The 13,966-nt window shown below is 37.6% G+C and overlaps 1 protein-coding gene across 1 annotated transcript in view; it reads right to left on the reverse strand.

Moving 5' to 3' along the window:
• LOC115212365 (PAX-interacting protein 1-like) overlaps nt 1-13,966 on the reverse strand; it is a 51,620-nt gene that overhangs the window by 7,470 nt on the left and 30,184 nt on the right. Inside the window, exons 11-15 of the mRNA XM_029781240.2 lie at nt 11,635-11,756; nt 10,494-10,678; nt 8,735-8,778; nt 6,630-6,742; nt 3,043-3,130 (exon numbers count right to left, since the gene is read on the reverse strand). Coding sequence (XP_029637100.1) covers nt 3,043-3,130; nt 6,630-6,742; nt 8,735-8,778; nt 10,494-10,678; nt 11,635-11,756 — 552 coding nt within the window. The remainder of the gene's footprint in view (nt 1-3,042; nt 3,131-6,629; nt 6,743-8,734; nt 8,779-10,493; nt 10,679-11,634; nt 11,757-13,966) is intronic.

The raw sequence follows: 13,966 nt of genomic DNA on the forward strand, positions 1-13,966 counted from the left end.
GGAATGTTTTGGTTTAATTACTCTTTTACTTGTTTTAGTCATTTTGACAGCGGCCATGCTGAAGCACCGCCTTTTAGTTGAGCAAATCGACCCCGGGACTTATTCTTTGTAAGCCCAGTACTTATTCTATCGGTCTCTTTTGCCGAACCGCTAAGTGACAGGGACGTAAACACACCAGCATCGGTTGTCAAGCAATGCTAGGGGGACAAACACAGACACACAAACAAACACACACACACACACACACACACACACACACACACACACACACACACACACATACATACATACATACATACATACATATATATATACGACAGGCTTCTTTCAGTTTCCGTCTACCAAATCCACTCACAAGGCATTGGTCAGCCCAGGGCTATAGCAGAAGACACTTGCCCAAGATGCCACGCAGTGGGACTGAACCCGGAACCATGTGGTTGGTTAGCAAGCTACTTACCACACAGCCACTCCTGCGCCTATGTTCATAACTTTTTCTTCTTTGTTTTTCAAAACAGGTAAATTGGTTTCACATGTGGTTGGATGTAGCTTTCTATTGCTAACAATTAAGTATGAAGTAGGAGTAATCAAGGCCCCAACCCAGTTTTTTAACCAGTCAGGTGAAGGAGAACAAGCAGAGTTATTGTGTAGAGAAGTTTCTAAATTTCAATAAGATTATATGCAGTGAGAGAGAAGAGCATCCAGACGTTTATATTTGAGAATTATCATGTAGCCCTACATGGGGTTCCTCTGAAAGATTTCTAGAGTCATGGTAATGTTGCTTGACAGGATGGACAGCTCAAAGGTCAGAGAGTATCTCCAGGTCAAAGCTGCTTCTTCTCCATATTTAGAAGTCAAAGCTCCAATTGTTAGAATGTTGCAACAAAGGATTCTAAGACATATTCTACAAGCCAAACGAACAAGCAAGACAGCTACAGGTAGACCACAGGTGAAATGACTCAATATCTGTAGTCTCGCTTGGTCATGCTTGGGAATCCAGCAGGAAAGTCTAATAATGGTTGCATCTAATATAGAGGAGATGTCTGAGGATCCATTCATCCATGTGTGCATCTGCAAACTTCTTATCTACCTACTTATATGTATATATAAACATATATACATTATGGGCTCCAGCAGTTTCCTTCTGCCAAATTCTACAATTGAGTGTAAGTCACTTACTTGCCCAAGCTTCTACACTGTGAGACCGAATCAAGAATCACATAGTTGCAAAGCAAACATCTTAACTATACACACATTTCTGCTGGTAGACTACATCAGGCATTGTATATGATTGATGTTACTAAACCTATCTATATCCACAAGAAGCTGAAATACTATGGAGTCCAAAGATTATAGACCAGTATTTTTTTAAATTGCAAAAATATAATATATACTGGTTTCAGTTACTGGGTATCATCAATGAAATGCTATCAACTTCAATGTTTTTAGTTGATAATATTGCTCCCAGTTTTTTTTGTCAGGTATGTGACTCTATCATATTTCATTAAAAATAAATGGTGAACAAAGAGAAAACTCACTGACCCTGCAAGGTATTTTTGTCACATGTATTAGTTCTGTTCGCTCCACATGTAATATAAACATGTGTGTATGTGTATACATATGTATACCACAATCATCATTTTAATGTCCACCGTTCCATGTCTGTATGGATCAGATGGAATTCAATGAGGCAGATTTTCTGCAGCTGGATGCCCTTCCTGTTGCCCATCCCCATATATATATGTTTGTTATGTACAACAGAAGCATTATAAGTTTAAAATAGTAATCTGTGTATCATACATAAAGCAGATAAAAATTGTCCAGCAATGGTGGTGGCATTGCTAAATGCACCCAAATAAAGTACAAGTCCAGAGCTGTGGATTGGTAGAGATTTAGAGTGTCAGATGAGATACCTTGCAGTATCTGTGCTGACTGTGAGCATTCTGAGTTCAAATACCCTGTAACACTTCTGGCAGGAATTGTGCCAACGGACAAATAGCCGCAGCAACAACAGAAAAACCAATGGAAACATTGCTTCCTTGGTTAGATTGGGAGATCAGTGGTAATATGAAACAATACAATACACTAAAAAGCGAACATCAATATTGAAATGCGTTCTGAGTTCAAATTCCGCCTAGGTCGACTTTACTTTTCATCCTTTCAGGGTCGATAAATTAAGTACTAGTGACGCACTGGGGTCGATGTAATCGACTTAATCCGTTTGTCTGTACTTGTTTGTCCTCTCTATGTTTAGCCCCTTGTGGGCAATAAAGAAATAAAATATTGAAGGCGACAAGCTGGCAGAATCATTAGCATACTGGGAAAAAATGCTTAGCAACATTTCACCCATTTTTACGTTTTTAATTCAAATTCCAAGGTCAACATTGGTTTTCATCCTTTTGGGGTTGATAAAGTAAATGCAAGTTGAACACTGGGATTGATGTAATCAACTATCCCACTCTCCCAAAATCACTGGCCTTGTGCTAAAATACCAATATTTAGCCTTACAATAATCAACCTGCTAAATATAGCAGCCAAAATTCCATTAAACCACACACAACATTCTTAAAAAAGGAAGGACATAGATAATGTATCTTAGTATACATTATGTGGAGGCACAATGGCCCAGTGGTTAGGGCAGCGGACTCGCGGTCGTAGGATCGTGGTTTCGATTCCCAGACCGGGCGTTGTGAGTGTTTATTGAGCGAAAACACCTAAAGCTCCACAAGGCTCCGGCAGGGGTTGGTGGTGATCCCTGCTGTACTCCTTCACCACAACTTACTCTCACTCTTTCTTCTGTTGGCCTGCTCGCTTAGCCAGCGGGGTGGCGTCATTTGAAGGCTAAAACAATGCGAAGTGCATTGTGACCAGCGATGTGTAGCAACATCTGATGGCCTGGTCTTAAAAAAAAAAAAGTATACATTATACCTGAATAAAAGACAAGATAGGCACAACTAGAACAGCTTACATCAAAGGGGTCTGATAATTCAGGTCTGACCTGAGGTTAAACAACATAATATAAGGTGTGTCAAAAGTAATACTCACCCCACGGAACCTTCTCACAGTATTATTCCCAAAACCAGTAAACAATATTTTGGGGTTTGTAGTCACAGATACAGCTTCATTCATTAACCTAAAGGAATACAAATTATATTGTACATATATTGGACAGGTCAGATAGTAAAGAAAATCAATATTAAGAACCAATTTAGGGCAGGGAGATGGCAGAATCATTAATGTGCCAGGAAAAATATTTAGCAGCATTTCTTCAGACTTTACATTCTGAGTTCAAATGTTGCCAGAGTTGATTTTAGGGGTCAATGAAATAAGTACCAAAGAACATTGGGGTTGACATAATCAACATATCCGCTCCCCCAAAATTGCTGGCCATGTGCCAAAATTTGAAATCAATATTAAGAAAACAATTAGGTTTAAAATAGCAAATAACATATCATGTCCAATACTATTTTCAAATTGTTACTATTTCAATTAATTTTAATTTACATTCAGAACCCAACTGGGTTGTTCCATATCCTACTGGGATCAGAGAGGACAGTGTAAAAGGAGGCAGCATGTGATTTGTGGGAATGTCTAACATGCTCAACTAGGAATAGCAGTCTAATTTCCTCAAATCGCACTCAACATTGAATAATGTTGTATGAGATACAAGGGCTGAGGTCTGGGAAGCCAGCGGCTGTACCAGGCTCCAATCTGATCTGGCAAAGTTTCTACAGCTGGATGCCCTTCCTAACGCAAACCACTCTGAGAGTGTAGTGGATGCTTTTATGATGTTTTAATGTAGTTGTGGACTTATAGTATATTCATTTACCAACTGTTCAAATCACCAACACATAATCCAATGAAGTCTCTTCTTAAATAACTTCTACGACTCTCTGTATAATATATGGCTATGCATACGACACTCTTCTTCTATCTCCAGCATGCATGCGTATCTATACATTTCAGAACCATTTTTTCATGGGGGGTATTCAGATTCCACCACAACATCTCCCCTTTTTAAGCTTGACTTTCCCTGAGAGTCAATACTTTTATTTATCATCATCTTTCTCCCACCACCTTTTGTTTTCCTTTTTACTTCCTCAGGGAGAAATTGGAACATTTTTTTCCCTTTTTGATTCAATTTTCAACATTTCTGTCTGTTTTCTTTTTCTAGTTGATGTACATGCTGGTTTAACCGTTTCTTGCAGTACCGGAACATCAATCATGTCATATAGAATTTCCATCAGCTCTTTCTGCCTTACTTTTTCATTTGGTTCCGATGTCTCTTATGTTCCCATGAAAGCCCTTTTACCATATATGTTACTCTCTTAAACATTTAGCTATTTTTCCTACTTCCCAACTTTGTTTGCCATTTTTATATTTTTAAAAATCACTTTGTCACCTATATTGAAATACTGCATTTTATTTTCAGTGTTTCTCTGTATTTTTTGTTTTTTGTTTTCTTCCCGTTAGTAGTTTATCAAATACTGATTGGACTTTCCTGGCAAACATTAGTTCGGCTGGTGACATACCCAACTCTGTGTTGGGGTTAGGTGTTATTCTGTAGACATGCAAGAATTGTGTCACTGTAGTATCCAGTAATAATTCATTTCTGGTTTTCCTCATAGCTTTCTCCAATGTGTCTACGAAATGTTCCAGTAGTCTGTTAGATCTTGGATGGTATAGCAGGGTGGTAACATGCTCTACTGAATGCATTTTACCAAAGTTTTTAAACTCCTTTGCCATGAACTGCATTCCATTATCAGACACTACAGTGTCCGGGACACCAAATCCTGCAAAAAGCTCATCCAAAAATTCTATTGTTACTTTAGAGGTTGGCTTTCTGCATTTACATATTTCCAGCCATTTCATGTAACTATATAAAACTACAAGATAATACACACCATTTAATGGCCCTGCAAAGTTTATATGCAATCTAGACCAAGGTATGTCCGTCTTTGGCCACGACTGAATTTCCTCAATTGAATTAGCTACTCCATCCGCAGAAAACGAACCTGACATGTTCTTTGGCTGCAACAATAATTCTAACAACAACTGCTGAGTTTACTGTTGTTGTTGTTTCCATTGTTCTTGTTGCAGCTGTAAAAGTTGCTGTTGCAACTGTTGTTGTTGTTGTTACTGTACCACAGAGGCTAACAGTTCTCCCATGCTAAGAACTCTGAATGTCTCACTATTATGAAGCAGGTGGTTTTACATTATTTTTCGTTGTGTGAAATTCGAAGCCACACCTCCACTTCTGTGAAGTGCATGGAATTAGAATCTTTATCACCACTTTTGCATGTAGTTTGAATCCTTGTCGCCACTGTTATGATGTATTAATGTAGTTGCGGACTTATAGTATATTCATTTATCAACTGTTCAAATCACCAACGCGTAATCCAACGATTTCCGTGCCGGTGGCACGTAAAAAGCACCAATCCGATCATGTCTGTTGCCAGCCTCACCTGGCACCTATGCTGGTAGCACGTCAAAAGCACCCACTACACTTACGGAGTGGTTGGCGTTAGGAAGGGCATCCAGCTGTAGAAACTCTGCCAGATCAGACTGGAGCCTGGTGCAGCCTTCTGGCTTCCCAGATCCCAGTCAAACCGTCCAACCCATGCTAGCATGGAAGGCGGACGTTAAACGATGATGATCTCTTCTTAATGGCTTCTACGACTCTCTGTATAACATATGGCTACGCAAACAACACTTTTCTTCTATCTCCAGCATGCAAGGATATCTATACATTTCAGAATCGTTCTTTTATCCTTTCACGGAGGTGTCTGGACTCCACCACAACAGAAACAGACCCCACGTAGTGGTTAGTGCAAGGCCTAGAAGTGGGTTAAGGGGCACACAATGATAGGAGAGATAGGTAATGAAAGAAGAGATGTGGGAGTCGTGAGTAGTCTGAATGGAGGCAACACAAGACCAGTCAGCCAGCAATTGGCGGAGAGGCCATTCTAATAGCAGGAGAGAAAAAGAGAGAAAGTGGGGAGAGAGAGGCTATCCATCTGTGGACTAGAGACTGAAGTGCAAAACAATTTCATGTCATTCAGTCAAATGGGTTTTCTTTAGACACAGTCAAGAACGTGTGTATGTGTAGCAGCAACACTGTCCCGGATGTGTGAACAGTGTTCCATTGTAGGTTTTACATGAGCTTTGTAGAGAAGTAATTATCAGCAGCTGAATTTATTTTCTGGCTCTCAAGAGGAAAGCCAGTTTTTGACTTGCAGACTTTGCTATGTTGAATATATACATTTTCTAGAAGAGATCTTCAGGGATAGTGGGGCCTTACATCTGAAGTACTGCATGATAGAACTGAACCCATGTCATATGGCTACATGTGTGTGAAGCAAACTCTTAACCACAAATCAATCAAATCACTTAACACTTTATCATTTAAACTGGCTATATCTGGCTCAAAAATCCCACCTATTTGGTGTTCAGACTGGCCAGATCTGGCATCTCACACCAAGCCTACAATGTCATTCTGAAAATAAACAATCAATCATAAAAATCTTGATGCTATAAAAATAATGTATGATTAATTCAAAACAATATAAATAAATAACAATTACATTTGACAAAATAATCTGAATGCTAAAGGGTTAAATCATTTCACAAACCTTGCTTTCTTTTTGGCAGGTGCATCAATATCGGATGAAAGAGAATTAGATAATTCATCTTCAATAGTGTTCTCATGAGAAATCACATTCCTTTTGGGGACAGAAGTAAATTTCTGTGAAAGAAAAAAGTTAAAAAACATGAATTAAAAAAACCAAAAACCTCATTTTTATAAGTAATAATTATTTCTTTTTTTGGACTAAGAAATCAAATCATCATCATCGTGACATCCATTTTCCATGCTGGCATGGGCTGGATGGTTTGACTGAGGTCTGGAGAGCCAGCGGCTGTACCAGGCTCCAATCTGATCTGGCAATGTTTCTACAGCTGGAAGCTCTTCCTAATACCAACCACTCTGAGATTGTAGTGCCAGTCAAGTGGCACTGGCATTGACCATGCTCGAATGGTGCTTTTTATGTGCCACGGCACAGTAGCCAGTCAGGGGGTTCTGGCATCGGCCATGTTCAGAGGGTGCTTTTTACGTGCCACCAGCAGGGGGGAGGGGGGCAACTAGGTGGTCCTGGCATCGATCATGTTTGGATAGTGCTTTTTACATGCCACCGGCATTGGAGCCAGTCAGGGGGCACTGGCATCGATCATGTTTGGATAGTGCTTTTTACATGCCACTGGCATTGAAGCCAGTCAGGTGGTTCTGGCATCAATCACATTTGGATAGTGCTTTTTACGTGCCATCGGCATGGGAGCCAATCAGAGCCAGACAAAGAAATCACTATTTAATCTTAATAGAGATGTAGGGTTGGCTTATAGAATCAACTTCAGTATTGATGAAACATAAACAAATGAAACTGGTCCTGATAAAATAGATGGCAATAGAGTCAATGAGTGCCAAGTCTAAGAAGCAGATCTCTCCAGCAAAGCAAGTTATCATAAGTTAAGTATAGAGACTTGCCTAATAAGTTAACCCTACTGCCAGAGATCAGATTCACTTCCCATCACATTCTAATTTTAAACAATGTAAATTCAGGCGCTTGCCTCCCTTACTATATTTTCTTATGAAATTAAAAATAAAACAAACTATTTCTTCAATGAATTTCAAACATTAGGTTAGGCTTATATATTAGACTTATTTCCAGTTTCCATAGTGTTAAACAAATAAACAGCTGCTGTCCCTTTGCTGGAATTAATGTAAATTTTTTTTTTTTTTAAGGTTGTTTTAAAAATAAAATAATCCTCTGAATGCATAGAGCTTTTGTGAACTAATGCTACATACTTTAGCTTTGTGAGTTCATTACAGTTTGATAAGCAGTCTCTTTCTTACATTAAACTTCATGTCAGCAGTTTGCAATAACCTTCCTATTTATGAGACTCCAGTAAGGTGGAATTCTTTAAGGAGGTATCTGAACTCAAAATGCAAAAGAACCTGAAAAGATAACACAGGACGCTCTGTTCAACACACTAACAATTCTGCAATTCCATTGACCCAGACTGTATTTTCAAAATTGAAATCAATCAACATCAATGGAAATTGTAGCTGTGATACCAGTGCCGGTGGTACGTAAGAGAACCACCTGAACGTGGCCATTGCCAGCGCCACCCCGACTGGCCTCGTGCTGGTGGCACGTAAAAAGCACCATCCGATCGTGGCCGTTTGCCAGCCTCATCTAGCACCTGTGCCGGTGGCACGTAAAAAGCACCCACTACACTCACGGAGTGGTTGGCATTAGGAAGGGCATCCAGCCGTAGAAACATTGCCAGATCAGACTGGGCCTGGTGCAGCCTTCTGGCTTCCCAGACCCCAGTTGAACCGTCCAACCCATGCTAGCATGGGAAGCGGACGTTAAACGATGATGATGATGATGAATTTGACATTAAGAAAAGGCATTCAGTAAAATAAACTATGACAAAAGCAGGCATAGGAACCCAATGCAGTCCTCTGAGTCACCAGCTCCTGTCAATCCATCCAACCTATGCCAGCATGGGAAATGGATGTTAAATGGTGATGATGAAGATGAAAGGATAAAGGTAAAGTTGACATGAATGAGTTTTGAACAGAGTTGGAACAAATACCATAAAGCATTCTAGCAAATGCTCTAATGACTCTGCAAACTTGCTGCCAAAATTAAAAATAAAATGAAATAGCCCTTACCTTCCAAACATCTCGAGATATTTTAAGTGGGGTACACCAACCGACTGAAAAAGTAAAAATAAAAGTAATCTATATATATAAAACTGAGAATGTGTGTCTGTATGTGTGCATCACTAAAACTCGAGAACTACCCAACAGATTTAATTCAAATTTTACACATGCCTTACTTAGGGACCATGCAGTGTCATGGGCCCCAAATATTTTCAACTTCTGGCTTAATGTGAGCCTGGAGCAATCTCTAATCTTTTACACTGTTTCTGTATTACGTGTCAAAAGTGAAACAATAACATCTCTATTAATACTTTCACTTATTATATGGTTTCAATTTCAGTTACTTTCATTATTTATCTATATATATTAGTTTCATTTCTATTACTTACAATTTGTATTTATATACATGTTGTATGTATATGTATTTATGTATGCATGTATGTGTGTGTGTGTGTGTGTGTGTGTGTGTGTGTGTGCATATATGAGTCCAACCCATGGTAGCATGGAAAGCGGACATTAAATGATGATGATGATATGTATATATATTTCATCATCATCATCATCATTTAGCGTCCGTTTTCCATGCTAGCATGGGTTGGACTATTTATGTTTATGTGTATATATATATATATATATATATATATATACATATATATATATGCATATACGAGTATATATATGTGTGAGTATGTATATATATATGACAAAAGCAGTGGAAATTTGTGAGAGGGTTCTCTAAAAAATTCAATGAGGAAGGCTGTCTGTGCAGGACAAACAGATTGGACGACCACTGACATCGGAAGAGACGGTCAAGTGGGTTTGCCAAAAACTCTTGTGAAGCCCCAAGAAATCCATAAGAAGAACAAGTCTGGAAACCCAGATTCCTGCAACGACAGTTTTGTGCATCCTGAGGAAATGCTTGCTAATGAAACCCTACAAGCTGCAACTTGTTCAGGCAATAACAGCAGATGAGAAACAAAAGTGCAAACAATTCTGTGTTGATATGCAAGAGGGACTTGAGGAAGCCGACTTCAAGGAATGTCTTATTTTCAGTGATAAGGTCACATTTCATAGGAATGGCAAAGTCAATGAGTTGATATTCACATTTGGGGCGAAGAAAATCCCCATGAGCATGAGAGGGACTCACCAAAAGGGAATGTGTTCTGCACCAGTTTTTGTGAAATCGTTCATGAAATCCACATACCTTTGGAGGAATAAATCTTATGTTGCTCAACATTAATCCTGTTTAGTTTCATTTGCTTTGACTATGTAGTTTCTGTGATATTTACACTTCAAATGATATAAAATTTTTCGAAACACCCTATATATATATATATATATATATATATATATATATATATATATATATATATATATATATATATATATACATATATATATATACATATATATATATATATATATACATATATATATATATATATATATATGTATGTATATGGTGCCCCACCATTGCTTGACAACTGACATTGCTGTGTTTACGTTCCCATAATTTAGTGGTTCGGCAAAAGAAACTGACAGAATAATTACTAGGCTTACAAAGAATAAATACTGTGGTCAATTTTTTTCGACCAAAGGTGTCGCTCCAGCATGGTCGCAGTCACAATAAAAAAACTACGCCATTTTAATCCTGAGCAAGGCCAGGTATCTCTGCTAGTATTATACTAAATTATAATTTTTATCATAGAAAAATGTCATTAAAAAAAAATGTTATTTTAGACTTTATACTTTTTTAAACATTTCTTACCCATAAGATGAGATACTCTGTTAAGATCTAATTTGAAAGGGTCTGATAGATTTAACTGAAGATATTTGGAGGGCACAGGGAGTCTTAGTGCATCAAGATCACCCAACACCAAATCTATCAACCACTGAGGATTTACAACTGACACTCGCCATTCTTTTGCTTTCTCAAACTTCAATCCTTCAGGCCTAAAACAAAAACAAATAAGAAAATATATTCGTTAGTTATAATATCTTGTTATTATAATTTAGGTTATTATAGTTTTTGTTATTATAATTCTGGTTATTACAATATGATTTTGTTTTCATGTTCAGCAGAATAATTTACTAATTAATATCAACATACCAAATTTGTTTAATCAACTGTGTGTGTGTGAGAGAGAGAAAGAGAAATTAAACAGATTTAGGCAGTTAGAACAAGGCACCTCAACTTCTGAGCAAGGACCATGACAAAGACCCACTCTCTTCAGTGTAGCCTTTGGAGAGATTGGTGAGTGAGCAGAAGACAGTAGAGCAGAGAGCTCTTTTAGTCCTGTCACAGTCAGGACTTGACAACTGCTCCAGTGCTGGTACTGAGAAAAAATGCATTTAGTACACACTCTAAAGCAGGTGGCTTACGAGTGAAAATAACACAGAATTGAGAGGCTATCTTAATTCTGCCTTACCAAGGACTAATGAATCACTACTCTAGTGCTGGTACCACAAGAAAATTCACACGGTACACTCTGTAAAATGGTTGCTGGTAGGAAGGGCATCCAGATGTAATGAAAAGTAAGAACACTAGTCTATGAGAACAGTGAATGTAAAATAATTATGATAAATAGATTTAAAATCACAGTATAGTAATGGTTGGAATGCCTTTAATTATAGGTCTACTGCCGGTGGCATGTAAAAAGCACCCACTACAGTCTCAGAGTGGTTGATGTTAGGAAGGGCATCCAGCTGTAGAAACTCTGCCGGATCAAGATTGGAGCCTGGTGCAGCCATCTGGCTCGCCAGCCCTCAGTCAAAATCGTCCAACCCATGCTAGCATGGAAAGCGGACGTTAAATGATGATGATGATGATGATGATGATGAGCTAGGTCTGACTTAGAACTAAACAACACATTCACATAAACACAAAGAGAAAGTGAAGAGCTACTAACTTTTTACAAATCAATACAGAATTACAATGTGTTAAGTAACCGGTGTACTTGGCGCCAATGGCATGGATCATCTGCTTCACCCGCTGTCGCTCTTCTCCATCAAAGTTGGTCAAAGTAATGATCTTTAATACAAACAGAAACCATATCTTAGTCTTGATAATAAAACATCAAATATACTTAATGAATAAAATAAATGACTAAATGAATTTTCTTTTTTCTGGTGAAGATATGCATGAAGCTTTTTAAAAAGTTATTTATTATTATAGTAATTCCTTGACTATCGCAGGTGTTACGTTCCAAAACCCACTGCAACAGGTAAAAATCCGCAAAGTAGAAACTGCTGTGCATTTTTTTAAATTATAATTATAATTTGTATATATTTATTTTATTATAAATGCAAAACACCACACACACGCCTTGCGAGTTTCTTTTTCCATACAGTATGTGAGAGTCATTGTTCACTCATCTACGGTACACTACGTATTTAATATAATTTGATTAATGCAGTGTAGTACAGTACTGTATTTTTATTTATTAATTTATTAATTTTGAGGCGTGAAAATGCTTATTTTACCACAGAAATAATTAAAATCTAAAAAAATATAAATATCCATCAGCTGCAGAAACCCACAATATACTGAGGAGTCTGCGATATAAATTTACATATTTCACCCTTTTTGGATAGACATGTGACTGGTGACGAAACATAGATCTTCTATCAAAATGTGAAATGTTGTAAACAGTGGCTTGGTAAAAGGAAAAAAGTTCAACCACAATCAAGAAGGGAACTTCATAGAAAAACGGTTCTTCTCTCTAACTGGTGGGATTGCAAAGGAGTAATTCACTTTGAATTGTTACCACCTAATGCAACAAGCAATGCTCAAGTCTACTATCAGCAATTAGAGCGTTTGAACCAAGCTTTGAAGAAAAAAAGACCCGCTTTAGTGAATCGAAAAGGAGTGATATTTCATCAGGACAATGTGCGACCCCACACTGCAAAGATCATATCACAGAAGATCGAAGAGCTTGGTTGGAAAAAAATTCCTCATCCACCTTATTCTCCTGACCTTGCTCCTTCAGACCACCATTTGTTTCATAGTTTACAGAATCATTTGGGGGGACATAACTTTTGCAAGCCAGGAGGAGGTCGAAACTGACATTTCTGAGTTCTTCGCTTTGAAACCAAAAGAGTTTTACATTGATGGGATTAAAAAGCTTGTAAATAGATGGAAGGAAATCATAGATAATCAGGGAAAGTACATTGAAGATTAAATTTCAATTAAATATAACATTTGATCACTTGTTTTCTTTATTCAAAATTCAGACAGAACTTATGGGATGACCTGATACTTATGCTCTTGTAGGCACTAAATTCACAAACCTTTATTTCTATAAAGAGGATTTGGGTCAAACGCACTGAACAGCTGCATCAAATTAAAGCTTTGAGAGGCCAATCCCAGTCAGAGCACATTAATATAAGCATGAATGAGTGAAAAGGATGTCTGATATGGCACTAGCAATAAACAAGGATGGAACTGTTTAAAACAGGAACAAGTGGTCAGGTTATCATTAAAATAAGTTAATTTTATTTAGTCAAGATAATATTAGTAAGATATTTTTTTAATAACTTCTATTGGGTGGGACTGCAGACCTAAATACTTGAAAAGAAAACCAGAACAAGTGTTAAACAATGGAGTGTTATTCCTAATGTTAGCAGCTTTGATGTGATGCTGAAAGTAAAGAGATCTTTATTTTTCAGTAAGGTTCACTTAAAAAAAAGGGGTACATGAAGCAATGTGCTTTGCTTTTAGAATTAGGGTTTTAAACTATTACTTCAAATTTTTATCAATGTCATTTAAAATTAATTCCCACTTAAACGTGAATGTTTTGTGAGAACCAACTTTACTGCAGTGGATGCCATGAGAGAAACTCTCATATAGGCGTTTGGTGCACTAAAAACCTATATGAGAGTTTTCTCATGGCATCCACTGCAGTATAGTCTGTTCTAACAGAACATCCACATTTAAGTGGGAATAAATATTATCTCTCGGTATTAATACTGCCTCTGCTGCTAATATATATCATTTGAAATTAAATATATTTAAGTATAACCTCAAGCAATTAGTAATTTGAAATCAGGACTTTATGGGTATAGGCATAGTTGTGTAGTGAAGAAGTTCACTTTGCAACTGGATGGTTTCTGATTCTGGTTAATTGCTTTCAATCATAAATTCAGGTCAACCAAAATCTTGAGGGTGAAATTTGGTAGATAGAAACAGTATGAACGTCAGCTGGGGTATCCCTGTTCTTGAATGGTAGACTTCATCTGCAG

This window comes from Octopus sinensis, linkage group LG5 (genome assembly GCF_006345805.1).
Source record: "Octopus sinensis linkage group LG5, ASM634580v1, whole genome shotgun sequence".
Lineage (NCBI taxonomy): Eukaryota > Metazoa > Mollusca > Cephalopoda > Octopoda > Octopodidae > Octopus > Octopus sinensis.